Source organism: Sorex araneus, chromosome 1, assembly GCF_027595985.1.
Source record: "Sorex araneus isolate mSorAra2 chromosome 1, mSorAra2.pri, whole genome shotgun sequence".
Taxonomy (NCBI): Eukaryota; Metazoa; Chordata; class Mammalia; order Eulipotyphla; family Soricidae; genus Sorex; species Sorex araneus.
Genome location: NC_073302.1, coordinates 88,831,530 through 88,846,667, shown reverse-complemented (window position 1 = coordinate 88,846,667; position 15,138 = coordinate 88,831,530). Strand labels below are relative to the sequence as shown.

The window sequence follows — 15,138 nt, the reverse complement described above, 5'->3', positions numbered from 1 at the left end:
CCCCCTTGACCCTCTGTTTGACTGTTTTTGGCTGCTTAGGGCATACTGGCTCTGTGTTCTGGGGTCACTCGTGGTGGTGCTCTGTGTGCAGTATGCAGGCGGGGACTGAATTGAGGTCTTGCTGGCTGTCAGACAAACACCCTAACCCCTGTACTTCTCTCCAGGCTCCCTTCTATTTGACTTCTTAAGGAATTTGAAAACTTTTCCAGAGTAATTTTTCTTTTCTTTTTCTTTTTGTTTTTTTGGAGGTGGGGGCAAACAGGCGACAGTCCTAAGGGCTTACTCCTGGGTCTGCACTCAGTGATCTCTCTTGGTGGGCTTGAGGACCACATGGGGTGCTGAGAATTGAATTCAGGTTGACTGAATGCAAGGCAAGCACCCTCCTTGCTGTACTGTCGCTCCAGTCCCCAAAGCTTATGCTCCAGACCTTTGCATCATCATTTCTCTCCATCTCTATAATTTAATATCTTTCATTAAGAATTTGAAACTGGGGACCAGCATGTTAGTATTGTGGGTAGGGCACTAGCCTTGGCATGTGACTGACCTGTTGGGTATAGTCCAAAAACAAGAACAAAAAAACAAAAGATATTTTGGAACTATTTTTTGTACAAGATATAACTTTATTACATACCTGTGGTGCTGGAGGGTTCATTACGGTCTTTGCTGAGGAGTGGCCCTTGGCAGTACTTGGGAGACCTGCAGTGCAGGGATTGAACCAGGGTAGCAGCAGATGTGACTGCAGTGACCAGCCCCTCACTTCCTGTATATAACATATCTCTTCCCCAGACCATTCACTTTTTTTCTGGAGGGTGGAAGGGAGCAGGTGTGTCTGGACCACTTCTGACTCTGCTAACTCTGCTAAGGGCTTAATACTCAGTTCTTAGTACTCCTGGCTGTGTACTCAGTCTCACTCCTGGCAGGCTCAGGGGGACCATATGTGGTATCTGGGATGGAACCTGGACTGGCCACATCCAGGGCAAAGACTTTACCTTCCGTAGCATCTCTGGAGCGGTAGCACAGAGGATAGGGCATTTGCCTTGCACGCAGCCAACCCGGGTTCGATTCCTCTGTCCCTTTTGGAGACACTGGCAAGCTACCGAGAGTATCTCGTATGCATGGCAGAGCCTGGCAAGCTACCCATGGTGTATTCGATATGCCGAAAACAGTAACTAGTCTCACAATGGAGACCTTACTGGTGCCCGCTCGAGCAAATTGATGAGCAGCGGGATGACAGTGATACAGTGCTACAGCATCTTTCTAGTCCCTAGACCATTCACATTTATTAATTTTTGTTTTGTGTTTTGAGCACACCCGGCAGTGCTCAGGGGTCAGTCCTGGTCTTGCTTGGGGGAAATATGGGGTGCTGGGGATTGAAACTCGGGTCTGCATGTGCAAGGCAAGCACCCTACTATTGCTCTGGCTTGATCGTTCCCTTTTATTTCAAAGTGATTATTGATATAGTTGAATTAGTGGACTTATGCCTGTTATAGCTCTTCTCTATTGTGTGTCTGAAAGAATTTTTTTTTGACTTGTGAAAATTTGTTAAAATCAAAGTTCAGTTAACTCTTCTCCCTTGAAGTTCCATTCAGATACCTTTCTGAACTTCTTAAAGTCTATTCCCTGCCCCAACATTTTTGGACTCTGGTTTTATGTATTAATATTTGATCCACTCCTTGTTTTATTTCCTAATTTTTAAAAGTGGTTACAATATACATTTAAAACTAATGAAAGACCCCCTACTGGGGCTGGAGCAATAGCACAGTGGGTAGGGCATTTGCCTTGTACTAGGCCGACCCGGGGATTCCCAGCATCCCATATGGTCCCCTGAGCACTGCCAGGAGTGATTCCTGAGTGCAGAGCCAGGAGCAACCCCTGTGCATCGCCAGGTGTGACCCAAAAAGAAAAAAAAAAAAGACCCCCCCTACTGCTTTATAGAGAGTGGAGGTATTTTGTAAGAAGATTTCATGTTATCCCTCTCTAGTTTCTTAAAACATTGATGGCTTTTATTTCATTTATCTATTAGCTAAAGAATTAATTAATTAAGAATTAATTAATTAATTATCTATTAACCCAAAGAGGTACTGATATTATTATTATTATTATTTTTTATAGTTTTTTAAATAAATTTATTTATTTTTAATTAATGAATCACCATGAGGGTACAGTTACGGATTTATACACATCTGTGCTTATGCTTCCCCCATACAAAGTTCGGGAACCCATCCCTTCACCAGTGCCCATACTCCACCACCAGTAAACCCAGCATCCCTCCCATCCTCCCCAATCCCATCTCCCCCCACCCCACCCTGTCACTGTGGCAGGGCATTCCCTTCTGTTCTCTCCCTCTAATTAGCTATTGTGGTTTGCAATAAAGGTGTTGAGTGGCCACTGTGCTCAGTCTCTAGCCCTCATTCAGCCCGCAACTCCCTTCTCCCACATGGCCTTCGACTACATTATAGTTGGTGATCCCTTCTCTGAGTTGCCCTTTCCCCAGAATGTGAGGCCAGCCTCCTAGCCATGGAGTCAACCTCCTGGTAGTTGTTTCTACAATTCTTGGGTGTTAGTCTCCCACTCTGTTATTCTATATGTCATAGATGAGTGCAATCTTTCTATGTCTGTCTCTCTCTTTCTGACTCATTTCACTTAGCATGAAACTTTTCATGCCGATCCACTTAAATAAAAAATTTGTGACCTCCTTTTTTCTAACAGCTGCATAGTATTCCATTGTATAGATGTACCAAAGTTTCCTCAACCAGTCATCCGTTCTAGGGCATTCGGGTTTTTTCCAGATTCTGGCTATTGTAAACAGTGCTGCGATGAACATACATGTGCAGATGCCATTTCGATTATACTTTTTTGCCTCTCTGGGATATATTCCCAGCAGTGGTATTGCTGGGTCAAATGGGAGCTCAATTTCTAATTTTTTGAGAATCGTCCATATTGTTTTCCAGAAGGGCTGAACCAGTGGGCATTCCCACCAGCAGTGTAGAAGGGTCCCTTTCTCGCCACATCCTCTCCAACAGAGGTTGCTTTTGTTCTTTTGGATGTGCGCTAGTCTCTGTGGTGTGAGGTGGTATCTTGTGGTTGTTTTGATCTGCATCTCTCTGATGATTAGTGATGTAGAGCACTTTTTCATGTGCCTTTTGGCCATTCGTATTTCTTCTTTGGTAAAGTTTCTGTTCATTTCTTCGCCCCATTTTTTGATGGGGTTGGATGTTTTCTTCTTGTAGAGTTCAACCAGTGCTTTATATACCATTGATATCAACCCCTTATCTGATGGGTATTGTGTAAATATCCTTTCCCATTCTGTGGATAGTCTTTGTATTCTGGTCACTGTATCTTTTGCGGTGCAGAAGCTTTTTAGTTTAATGTAGTCCCATTTGTTGATCTCTGTTTTTACTAGATTGCTTAGTTCTGTGTCACCTTTGAAGATACCTTTATCTTCAATATCGTGGAGGGTTTTGCCGACCTTGTCTTCAATGTACCTTATGGTTTGTGGTCTGATGTTGAGGTCTTTAATCCATTTTGATCTGACTTTTGTGCATGGTGTCAGGTCAAGGTCTACGCCCATTTTTTTGCATGTGGTTGTCCAGTACTGATATTATTTTTAACAATTTTTTTTTCTTTTTGGGTCACACCTGGCGATGCACAGGGGTTACTCCTGGCTAATGCACTCAGAAATTACTCCTGGCAGTGCTCGGGAAACCATATAGGATGCTGGGAATTGAATCCAGGTTGGCCGCATACAAGGCAAACACCCTATCGGCTGTGCTGTCACTCCAGCCCCAACAATTTTCTTATGACTATTAATCAGGCAAAATAAAAGGCTTTATTTTACCTTAATTTATTCTGCTTTAATGTAATTTATTTATTACACCCAGCTGTACTCAGTGCTCACTCCTGGCTTTGTGCTTAGGGATCACTCCTGGCAGGGCTGTAGGACCAATTGGGATGCTGGTGGTTAAATCTGGGTTGGCTGTGTGCAAGGCAAGCACATTACCTGCTGTATAGTCTTCCCTACCCCTCAAATGTTGTATAGTTGATGTCAGTATCTGACCTATAATATTTTATTTTTTTCTTAAAGCTCATTTATTTTTTAGGGAGCTTATGCATTGTTCTGGGGCCCTAGGGACCCCTGAAGGTGTTATTTGGCCTGGCTGTGCAGACTTCTCAGAGGGATTGATGCCCAGCATTGGTCTTGGAACATCAGTCATGCCAGCATGCACTCCAGTCCTTTGACCTCTCTCAACCCTCAGAAAGTCAAACATTTCTTTTCAGGGAGGCCTATTGGCAAGCTTCTTTAGAATATGTATGTGTGTATGTATGTATGTATGTTTGTATTTATTTATTTATTATTTCTGTTCACCTTTTTCCTCTTTGACAATTACTGTAAAATACACCATTCTTTTCATCCTTGCCATTTAAATTTTCTCTTAGTTTTAAATTGGTGTGACATTATTTGAAAAGCCCACAGTGACCAAACAATATTTTTAAGGTATAGTTTCTTTCTTCTTCACAGTTTGCATTGCCATAGCACAGTCGTCCTCAAAGCACAGTCCGCGTGGCTGCCTCCTGCTTGATCCTGCCATCTCCTGCAGATGTTTTTTTTCAAGATTCTCAAGATTATTCTCAAAAGGCACATCATACATTAAACATATTATACACCACAATGAAATGAGCTCCATCCCATGAACATAAGGATGGTTCAACATATGCAGATCAGTTCTTATGATGCACATTTTAATAAAAAGGACAAACACCATACAATTATTTCCATAAATATAGAAAAATCTTAGATTTAGCAACCATTTATGATGAAAACTCTCAACTTTATGGAGATTGAAGGAACTTAATTCAGTATTATATGTAAATAATATTGTATATTGTATGTAAAGTCATATATATAACAAAATGTACAGAGGCCTTTATGCATAAGACAAGGGCCATGCTTTCATGATTGCTAGTTGATATTGAAAGTCTTTGCTCTAGCAGTTAGGTAAGAGAGAGGTGTCAAAGGAATTCAGACTGGTAAAGGAGTCAGACTGTTACTTGCAGATGGCATGATACTGTACATAGAAACTCCCAGACACTCCGCTGCAAATTTACTCATAAAGGCTTCTACTTTGAATTAAGTTCTTTTTTATTCCATGTATAAGATATTTTCAATATTTAACATTTGTCTTTGACTTACATCACTAAGTTAAATAGCCTAAATGTCCAGTCATGTCCCTGAAGATGCCAAGGTTTCCTTTTTTAATTTTTGGGCTTATTTTTGTATTGTGCTTTGGGCTACACTTAGTGGTAGTCGTGGGCTGTTCCTGGTCAGGACTTGGGGCGTCACTTCAGCAGTGCCCTGTAGGACCACGTGGCAGAGATGGAATCCAGGTGCCCAGCATGCGAAGCCTGTACTCCCGACCCTCACTTCTCCCCTGGCCCAGGGGAATCCTTTTTGGAATGGTGTCAGGAATCCAATGGCCTCGCTTGTAAGACAAGATTTTTCTCTTAAATTTTTATTTTTGTATCACATATGTTATGTGTCTATATGCATAGATATTTACACAGGTATACATACATGTACAAATATACACACGTTACCTTTTCTCTTTGGTTTTATTTGGGGTCATTCCTGAATATGCCCAGTGATTACTCCTGGCTTTGTGGTCATAGGCCACTCCTGGTGGTGCCTGGTGGACCCTGTGCAGTGCCAGGAACTGGAGTTGCCAGCACACAAGATAAGCGCCCAACCCCCAGCATCATCTCCCTGACCCACGTGTCTTGACACATTCCTCTGTTCATAGGTTATTTATGTATCTTGGCTATTGTGAGTTGTATCAGTAAACATAGAAGTGAAAATGTTTTTCTGCTGGTTGTTCTCATTTCCTTTAGATAAATAAATGCTCCTAAATAGGGTTGCCAGATCATGTTCAGTATTGCTTTTATCTTTGATTTTTCTATACGTTGATTATGTTTAGGAGTGTGTGTGTGTGTGTGTGTGTGTGTGTGTGTGTGTGTTTTCTGCATTGGTGTTTCTGACCTTCCTTTGCTAGTGGTTACTTCTTATTGTCATTAAACTTCAGACATTTCGTAGCAATTATACCAGGTAATTGTTTTGTTTGTTTTTTCTTACTAGTATCCCTAATAGTTTGAGGTTTTGATGGTACCTAGTTAGCTTCATATTAGCATATTCCTGTTTTAATATATGTACCCTGTAGGACCCAGAGTTAATATATATTTAACTCTGGTGTTCAGAGCTTACAACTATCATTGATTTCTTTTTCATCAAACATGAAATCCTGAACTAAGTTGAAAGATAAAGATGAGCTTATAAATCATAACTGGATATTTTTCTGTATATACATTATAATTAGGATAGGAGCGATAGCACAGTGGGTAGGGCATTTGCCTTGCACGCGGCCGACCCGGGTTCGATTCCTCTGTCCCTCTTGGAGAACCCGGCATACTACCAAATGTATCCCACCCACACAGCAGAGCCTGGCAAGCTACCCATGGCATATTTGATATGCTAAAAACAGTTACAAGTCTCACAATGGAGACGTTACTGGTGCCCGCTCGAGCAAATCGATGACCAACGGGATGACAGTGCTACAGTGCTATACATTAAAGTTATTTTTTGTACTACAACAGTAAAAGAAATATGTATATAATTGTACTTACTATTTTTTAAAACCATATTTATCGAGGTACAGAATTTACAACACTTTCCGTGTTTATACCACAGCAGGTAGGGCATTTGCCTCGTACACGGCATACCCGGGTTCAATTTCTCTCTCCCTCTCGAAGAGCCCGGCAAGCTACCGAGAATATCCCTCCCTTACTGCAGAGCCTGGCAAGCTACCCGTGGCTTATTCTGTATGTGAAAAACAGTAACAAGTCTCAGAATGGAGACGTTACTGGTGCCCACACAAGCAAATCAATGAACAAGGGGATGACAGTGCTACAATGCAGTAACAGTGACAGTGCTACAGTTTTTGGTACAGTTGGGCATACTCCAAGAAGTGGAATTGCTGGATCCCATGAAAGGCCAATTCCTAGTTTTTTGAGGAGTGTCCATATTGTGTTCCAGAAAGGCTAGGGGCTGGATCTGTAGTACAGCGGAGTAAAGAGGAACTCGTGAGTGAGAAGAGTCAGGTGTAAGGAACCCCAGAGCATCGTTGGTTGTGCCCCCAAACAAACAAAAAATGTTAAAAAAAAAGTGCAGAAAAGGCTAGACAATTCCACCAGTAGTGAATAAGGGTTCCTCCAACCCCTCTCCCGCCTCTGCTGCCACACCGACTCTGGTTGTTGCTGTTATTTTTGATCTATGCCAGTCTCTGGTGTGTGAGGTGATATCTTGTTTTCTTTTGCATTTCCCTTATTACGGTGATATAGAGCATTTCTTCATTTGTCTTTTGGCCATTTGTTTGTTTTCTTTGAGGAAGTTTCTGCTAATCTTGCAGTCTGTGGGTGTCTTTGTATTCTGGTCATCATTTCCTTTGAGGTGCAGAAATTTCTTGGTTTAATGTCATCCCATTAATCATCTTCCCTTTGCTTGGCCAACAGCATTGATGCCTCTGGGTTCAATGTCATGGAGAATTTTGCCTATATTTTCTTCACTTCACTAATGGATTCATGTATGATAACCAGGTCTTCAGTTCATTATGATTTGACTTTTGTGCATGAGATTAGAATGAGGTTTGTGGTTTGTTTTTTTTTTTCTAATGTGGCCAACCAGTCTTTCCAGCACTGTTTGTTGGAGGCCTTTCTTGCTCCACTTCATAGTTTTTTCCTCTTTTATTGAAAAATTAATGACTTATATGCCTGAAAGTCTGGATCTGTGACATTGATTTGAAAGTCTGTTCCATACCACACTGATTTAATTATTAAAGCTTTATAATACAGTTTGAAGTTGGAGAAGCAGTATCTCCCTTCTTTTTTACCTCTCACATTGCTTTGGATCTATGGGGTTGGGTGGGTATATCTGTTGTTATTCCATATGAGTTTTAGGAATGCTTGATCTATTTCTTTGAAAAATATCATGGTCATTCTTCTAGGGACTGGGTTGGATTTATATACTTTGGGCAGTATTGCATTTGTTGCTTCTGAGTTCTTGTTTCTGCTATCATCTTCTGTGTGTTTTATTGGCTGCCTGTACCATTGTTTCTTCGAGCTCATTCCATCCTCAGCATTTCCTCTGAAGTCCTTATATGCAAGGCTGCTAGGACCAGTTGATGCTTCTGGGCTGCTGTGCCTCCCCTTGCTAAGCACTCTCTGATGCCTTCCCATTGTGACCATTCTATTCTGGTCTTTCACATACACTTTCATTCAGTGCCCCTCTCACTTCCTGTGATCCTCCTGGAGCAACCTGCGGAGTCTTGCTCTCTTCCCTCCCTGTGAAAGCTGTCTCTCAGCCAGACTTGTTCTTACTGCCTAGTTGTTGAGTTTCATGTGCTGGTTCCAGGATGGCTTTTCATGCCATTGGCCCTACCACTTTTCCAGCTGTAATTCTTTACCACCACAGCTGTTTCTGTGTGAGGGTGTGTGATAAGTGTCTGGAGTCAGGTTGTCTGGTGCATATTCCCTGTGAAGTATGACGCAGTGAGGCATCAGTAGGCTCTGACATTTTGTTCACTTAGCCTGGGGCTCATTAGAGCAGGGAACAGTTGTCTGACAAGCCCAGTCAGGCTTCTTGTTTGGCTGTTTGTATTCTTCAGCTCTGGGGAGTTCTGGCTAGGGTTTCTTTGACTCTTTGCTCTCTGTCAGCTTCACTTTCCTCTTCTTCTGGGGCTCCAGTGATTCTTATCTCTTCCTCTTGAACTCATCCCATAGTTCTCTGCTACTGTTCTTACTTTTCACCCCCACCCCTGCTCCCCATCTTCAGTTGTTTTCTAGAAGTTTGCAACATTTCATATTGGAACTTCTCAGTCTTTTTCTTAGCTGTCGTTCTGCTTCTCAGAGCTTCAGATGAGTCTGTGGCCACACCACTCTGAATGCACCTGATCTCATGGGCGCTTTGAATGAGGTTTTATATCATCACAGTACTCTTCGTTTCTGTCATTTCTAAGTGTAGTTTTCTCATTTGGGTCTGGTGCTTGCATTTTGCCGACTATCTGTGCAGTTACTTCCTTGAGCTCATTAAACACCCTAACTGTGGTGTCACTAAACTCACTTTCTGAGGGTTTGCAGAGTTGGCTGTGCCTCCTGTGGTAATTGTTCTCACTCATTGAGCTTGTGGGGACTCCTCCACACCTTCCCCATAGTTTTCCAGTGACCCTTCAGTGCTGAGGTTGAGTCTGTGTCGTCAGATCTCCGAGGAGATTCTGACGGCATAGGCTGGCATTGCTCTTTTCCTTCCCTGCCAGTCTTCACCTCGTGGCATGAAGTAGAATGAACAGTGTGAGATTTGCTGAGTAGCTCTTCAGGAGCTGTGGCCTGGGTCTATTTGTATGGTGAAGGTCGGTTACAGAAGCTGCTGGGATTTGGTCAGAAGGAAGGGGTTTGCCTCCCATTCTGAGGAAGACCAGAGTGGCCTCCCAGAGAACAGTTTCACCTCAAGAATATGTATTTTGGGGCTGGAGCAATAGTACAATGGATAGGGCATTTGCCTTGCACGAGGCTGACCCGGGTTCAATCCTTGGCATCCCATATGGTCCCCGAGCACTGCCAGGTGTAGTTCCTGAGTGCAGAGCCAGGAGTTATCCCTGAGATTCACCGCGTGTGACCCAAAAAGAAAAAAAAAATGTCTTTTAATTGAAATGTTTTGAATATTTCAATTCTACTTTTTAAATCTCTTTTAGGAGACGTGGTCCTTAAGCACCTGGTAATTAAAGAAAATGCTTTGGTAAGTTTTGAAAAAAATTACTTGTAATGTTCTGTGGTTATTTGGAAGGTAGTATAGTTCTTTAAAAAAGAAACAGAAGTTTTCCTCCTTTTTTTAAAACACCATGATTTACAAAGTTGTCTGATATTTGCTGCAGGCATTTCAGTATTCCAACCCAATCCCACCACCAGTGTGCCCTTTCCCCCACCATTGTCCCCATTTTCCCAACCACCCCCAGGCCTGCCCCTTAGTGGCACAAAATAATTTATTTTATATTGCTTGTTATAACTAAATAGCTAATGAAATTGTAAAAAATGCTTCAGTGAAAGACACTTTCTGAAAGTTGTTTATATCTCACTATACAGTCATAGTCTGAGGCTTACTAAGCTTTTGTTGCTGTTTGAAACTTATGTGTTAATGTTTTTGTTCACTGAGCTTAGTTGGCTCTTACGTTACTTTCTCATCTGATACGGGATCCTCCTGGTGGGCTGTCAGTTTTGTAGAATTTGGAATTGTCCCTGTCACAAATGTGACCGGTGCTCCAGGAACTCCAGAATGTTTAACTGGGCTGTGGAATGACCTGGCGGTGGGTGTGGGTGTGGTTAGCATGTGTAGGGATGGGGAGAGGCTGCCTTTCTCCACTGCAAGAAGATCCCAGTGTTCTCGACTTACAGGCCTGTGTGCCAGGGTTTTGGGCAGTTTGGCGTCTGTAGAGCTAGTGCCAAGGCGGTGGGAACTGGGCCATGGCACTGCAGCACCTTGGGTGTAAGGGGGCTTCAGCAGGGTGGGGACTCGGGCCTGCCCGCTCCCAGGGGCCCAGAGCTTTCAGCTGGGAGACTAGCCCACCGGGAATGTTGCGGCTAGTTGACCTCTTCTTGTCTGTGAACGTGGGCCAGTGGTTGACTTACGGCAGCAGTTGTGGGATATGGGTCAGAAATGTATTCTTAGTAAACAGTTTTTCTTGATTTATTTTACATATTATTTAAGTTTAGTAACATTTTTGTTTGTTTTTGGACACACCTGGTGGAGCTCAGGGAATTGCCTCTGGCTTCCATTCCGGAATGACTCCTGGCAGTGCCTGGAATTGAACCCAGGTCAGCTGTGTGCAAGGCAAATTCCTTACCTACTGCACTGTCTTTCCGACTCCCAAGACTAATAACATTTTGAAAATTATATTAAAAGATGATTTCTGCAATGAACCGTAATGTTCTTAAAGCGCAAATGAATAGTGGTAATTTTCCCCATTTAAAATATTTGTATTATTTATTTATATACAGTTGGTTAACTTCTCTTCCAGAGTTTATGGTTTTGGTAAGATTGTAGTTCTCTTTAATTGTACAGTTCAGTGTGCAATTCAGTAGCATTGACTGGTCACAGTAAGTTGTGCTACTGTTATCAGCTCAGCACTGGTTTCTAGAACATTTTCTAGAATATTCATGGTAACCCACCATTAAGAAATATCTTCCTATGTCTCCTTCCTATAGAATCTGCTTGCCTCTCTGTATAATCTCAGGGCAGTAAGGGGAGCCCTGGTGGCTCTCCCCTTCAGCTCGCCCAACCGGGGCAGCCCGTGCCATGGGGCAGATGGAGGAGGAAACAAGGGCCAAGCCGGTTGGTCGATCAGTTGCCGTTTATTCCATTCTCCCCACGTGCCTGTTCAGTCTCTCTGAGCCCCCCATTCTAGCCTCACACTGCCCCTCATTCCCATCTTCTTCTATCTCTCCCGCTCATCTCTCCGCACTCTTGCTCCCTGCTCCCTCTCTCATCTCCAACTCTTTTGTCTCTCTCCAACTCCCAGCACTCGGGCAGATACTACTACACCCAGTCAGGTAGCAAAATTAGCATAAGAAAGCCCTTTCTGACTGCCCATCAAGCTCAAGGGCCGAAACACCACAACACCACCTAGGGGTGTTCCTCTTCTCCTCAGTCCAATAACTTAACATCTTAATATTAGTTATTTTTGTATGGATACAGTAAGAGATATATTGAGGCTTGTAGGGCAGCTCTCCTGGCAACATTTTGCCACAGACTCAGACTACAGCGCTCAGGCCAGATTAATCTTTCCTAACCCTAGCAGGGTCCGAATCTAGTTATTACTTTTTGGATCATGACAAGAATTTGTTTATGACCAAGCTCTTAGCTTATAGTTAAGCATTATGGTACTTTGATCAGGCCCATTTCAATGCCAGGGTAGCACATAGCTCACCTCTTGCCCTTAGTCCATCCAGTCCCTCTTCGGGACCCTGCTTTTGGGGGTGCTAGGAAGTTAGGGCAACTGAGGCTTCAGTCCAGAGAACAGATGCCTAGGAGGTAAATATGATTGAGAGTCAATTCACTCCCAAGTTATGAAAGCATAGCATTAACTGTCTTCTTGTGCCCATACAAAAAGGACATTGCTCTGAATTAACTATGCAAAGGACTTAAGGAGAAGAGAAAAACAATATTTACAAGTCAACAGAACACAAGGAAAGAAGTTACAAATAAACACAGAGGAATGGGAGTACTGTGGTGGGAGTAACCCAATAAAACTAAGCTCCCTGTGGCAGGGCGGAAAGGACAAAGCCATGTTATCCTATACCTCTCATCTATTGTCTATGAATTTTCCTATTTCAGGTGATTCATAGAATGGGCTGAGGCTGTGTTTGTCGTTGTGTATCTGATTTCTCTCACTTTAACTTATTCTGGCTAGATTTGTGTTATAATGGAAAGCAGAATATTATGCCTTTCCGGGATTGAGTGGTATTCTACTATGTGTAAATCACATTGAACTTCCCCACCCAGTTGTTCCTGCCTTAGGTTCTTATGAATAATGCTGTTTTGAACTTTGACATAGATATGCCAATTGGTTCCCATGTTTCTGAGTTCATCTGGCAAAATACTTAGGAGCTGGAGTTGCTAGGTTATTGTGGCAATTTTATCTTTAGCTTTTGCAGGAACAGCCACACTGTGTTACTCAGACGAACCGGTTTATAGTCCTATCACCTCTGAGGGTTTCAGTCTTTCCATACCCTGCCCACATAGAGTGTTTGTTTCTGTAGAGACACCTCCTGGCAGCGCTGGCTGGGGGGTCCAGGGCCTTCCCTGGCAGAGCTCAGCCCCACTGGTGCTGGACAGATGCTGCTCAGAGAGCTACAGCCTGTGGTGCTTAGGGTTGCCTGGGACTCGGGTCTCATACTTGCTGAACTATCTCCTGGGTCCCTGGTGTTTGGGTTTTTGATAATAGCCACCCTAATGCGTACAAAATGGTATTTGTTTTTCTCCTTTTTGGTATTTGGGCCACACCCAGCAGTACTCAGAGCTTTACTTCTGGCTCTGTGCTCAGGAGTCACTCTAGATGGGGTTTGGGGAACCTATTTGGTGCTGGGGATCGAACTCAGGTTGGTGTGTGCAAGGCAAGGCAAGCATCTTGACCTGGTTCCAGCTTTCAGCATTCTTGAGTGGGGAGCAAGTTGGTTATCTTGTTATGTGCTTTTTTGGCCCTTTTTATTTTATTTTTTTAATTTTTAGAAATGTCTGTTGAAAACCTTTGCCCATTTTTAAACAAAGTTGTTTTGTTTTTTTCTTTTTGCGTCACACCCAGTGATGCTCAGGGGTTACTCCTGGTTTTGCACTCAGGAGTTACCCCTTGCGGTGCTGCTCAGGGGACCATATGGGATGCTGGGAATCGAACCCGGGTCGGCCGCGTGCAAGGCAAACGCCCTATGCACTGTGCTATCACTCTAGCCTCCAGAGTTGTGTTTTTTAGTTGCATTCTAGGTTTTTTTTGGCTATACCTAATGGTGGACTGGAGCGATAAAACAGTGGGTAGGGCATTTGCCTTGCGGCCAACCCAGGTTCAATTCCTCCATCCCTCTCGGAGAGCCCGGCAAGCTACCGAGAGTATCCTGCTCACACGGTGGAGCCTGGCAAGCTACCCATAGCGTATTCGATATGCCAAAAACAGTAACAATAAGCTCACAGTGGAGACGTTACTGGTGCCCACTCGAGCAAACCCATGAGCAACAGGGAGTACAGTGCTACATCTAATGGTGTCTGGGCTTTGGAAAGCAGAGGTAGGGGATTGGGATGGGTGCGTTAGAGGCTGCCTGCCCCTGCCTCCGAGAAGACCCAAGAGTTCTCAGCCTGGAAAGGGATGTACCTGGAGTTTTGTCACTTAGGTGTCAGTGGACGTCAGTTGTGAAGCAGTGGAGCTGGTTCATTGGCATGGTGGCAGCCGGGGTGGGGCTGCCTGGGCCTCGGCAGGCTGGGGACACAGTCTTCCTCCTTAAGGAGTGTCTCTGGAGCCTGGAGACCCGTGTACCCGTGAATAACGGAGACTTGGCTTGCACCTCCTCGGAGATGTTTGTGACTGTGTGCTGGGCTAGTGGGTGAGTTGACACGGCTACGGCTGTGGGTAGATGGGAGGCTGCCCGAGCTTCTGAAGGTGCAGGTTGCCCACCCCAGCTCTGAGGAGGTTAGTTGTGACCATGAAGCTGGGTCAGAGCAAACGATGTGTTTATAAGGAAGCAGCTGCGGAATGTCAGTGGTCGGTATTTCTATAGATTGTTTCCCTTGTTTTGAAAAGATGTTTCCTTGAGTTTTGTGAACTTGGGTTTTATGGGTTATGATTTTATTTGTAAAAGTCCAAGTGCATTGAAGGCAATTATAGGGTAACAGTTAACTTAAGCCCTTTAAATAGTTCTGTGGAAAAGAAGTAACCATCTATTTTGTTAAATTGTATTAATGTTTTACATGTTTTTTTAGAGTCAACTAGATGTACCATTTAGAGTTAAAGTTGGTCATATAGGTAAGCTATGTTTTTTATTTGAATTTATTCCTTTAAAAATATGTGACCAGAATAATATTTCTGGTTTCTCTGATACATTTTTATGTTATTGAGCATTAATTTCAAATAGTTGTGTGGGTGCCTCTGGATAAAGCTGAGTTGTGCAATTTAAAAATGCTGTGTGGTACATATATATCCTGTGTTTAAAAAACTATGAAATTATACATATTATTAAGATTTAAAATTTATTTGACTGCTGAAATGCTAAGTCTTAGTTTCTTAGGTTTCTGACTAGTCTGGGTGGCCATGTGGCGTAAAGGAATGGAGTTTGTACAGTCCAGGCTAGGGACCGACCAGAAGCCTTCCTTCCTGAGGCTTTCAGACAACTCTTGTTGCTAGAATTTAAAAAAATAATCTGTTGATATTTATTTCTTTTTAACTTTTATGTCAAGAATTTAGTCATCTTAATACAGATAACTAATTCAGTAGGTTGCGATTGGTTAAAGCTGTAGGTTTATGATTTATAATTATATTCATGAAAATACTGGGACTGCTT

The 15,138-nt window shown here is 43.1% G+C and overlaps 1 protein-coding gene across 1 annotated transcript in view; it reads left to right on the top strand.

Annotated features, from left to right (window-relative positions):
* The window catches only part of VPS13A (vacuolar protein sorting 13 homolog A), a 224,877-nt gene that overhangs the window by 4,135 nt on the left and 205,604 nt on the right, over window positions 1–15,138 (top strand). The window contains exons 2-3 of the mRNA XM_055124029.1: window positions 9,795–9,838; window positions 14,561–14,603. Of these exons, the coding sequence (XP_054980004.1) occupies window positions 9,795–9,838; window positions 14,561–14,603 (87 nt within the window). The remainder of the gene's footprint in view (window positions 1–9,794; window positions 9,839–14,560; window positions 14,604–15,138) is intronic.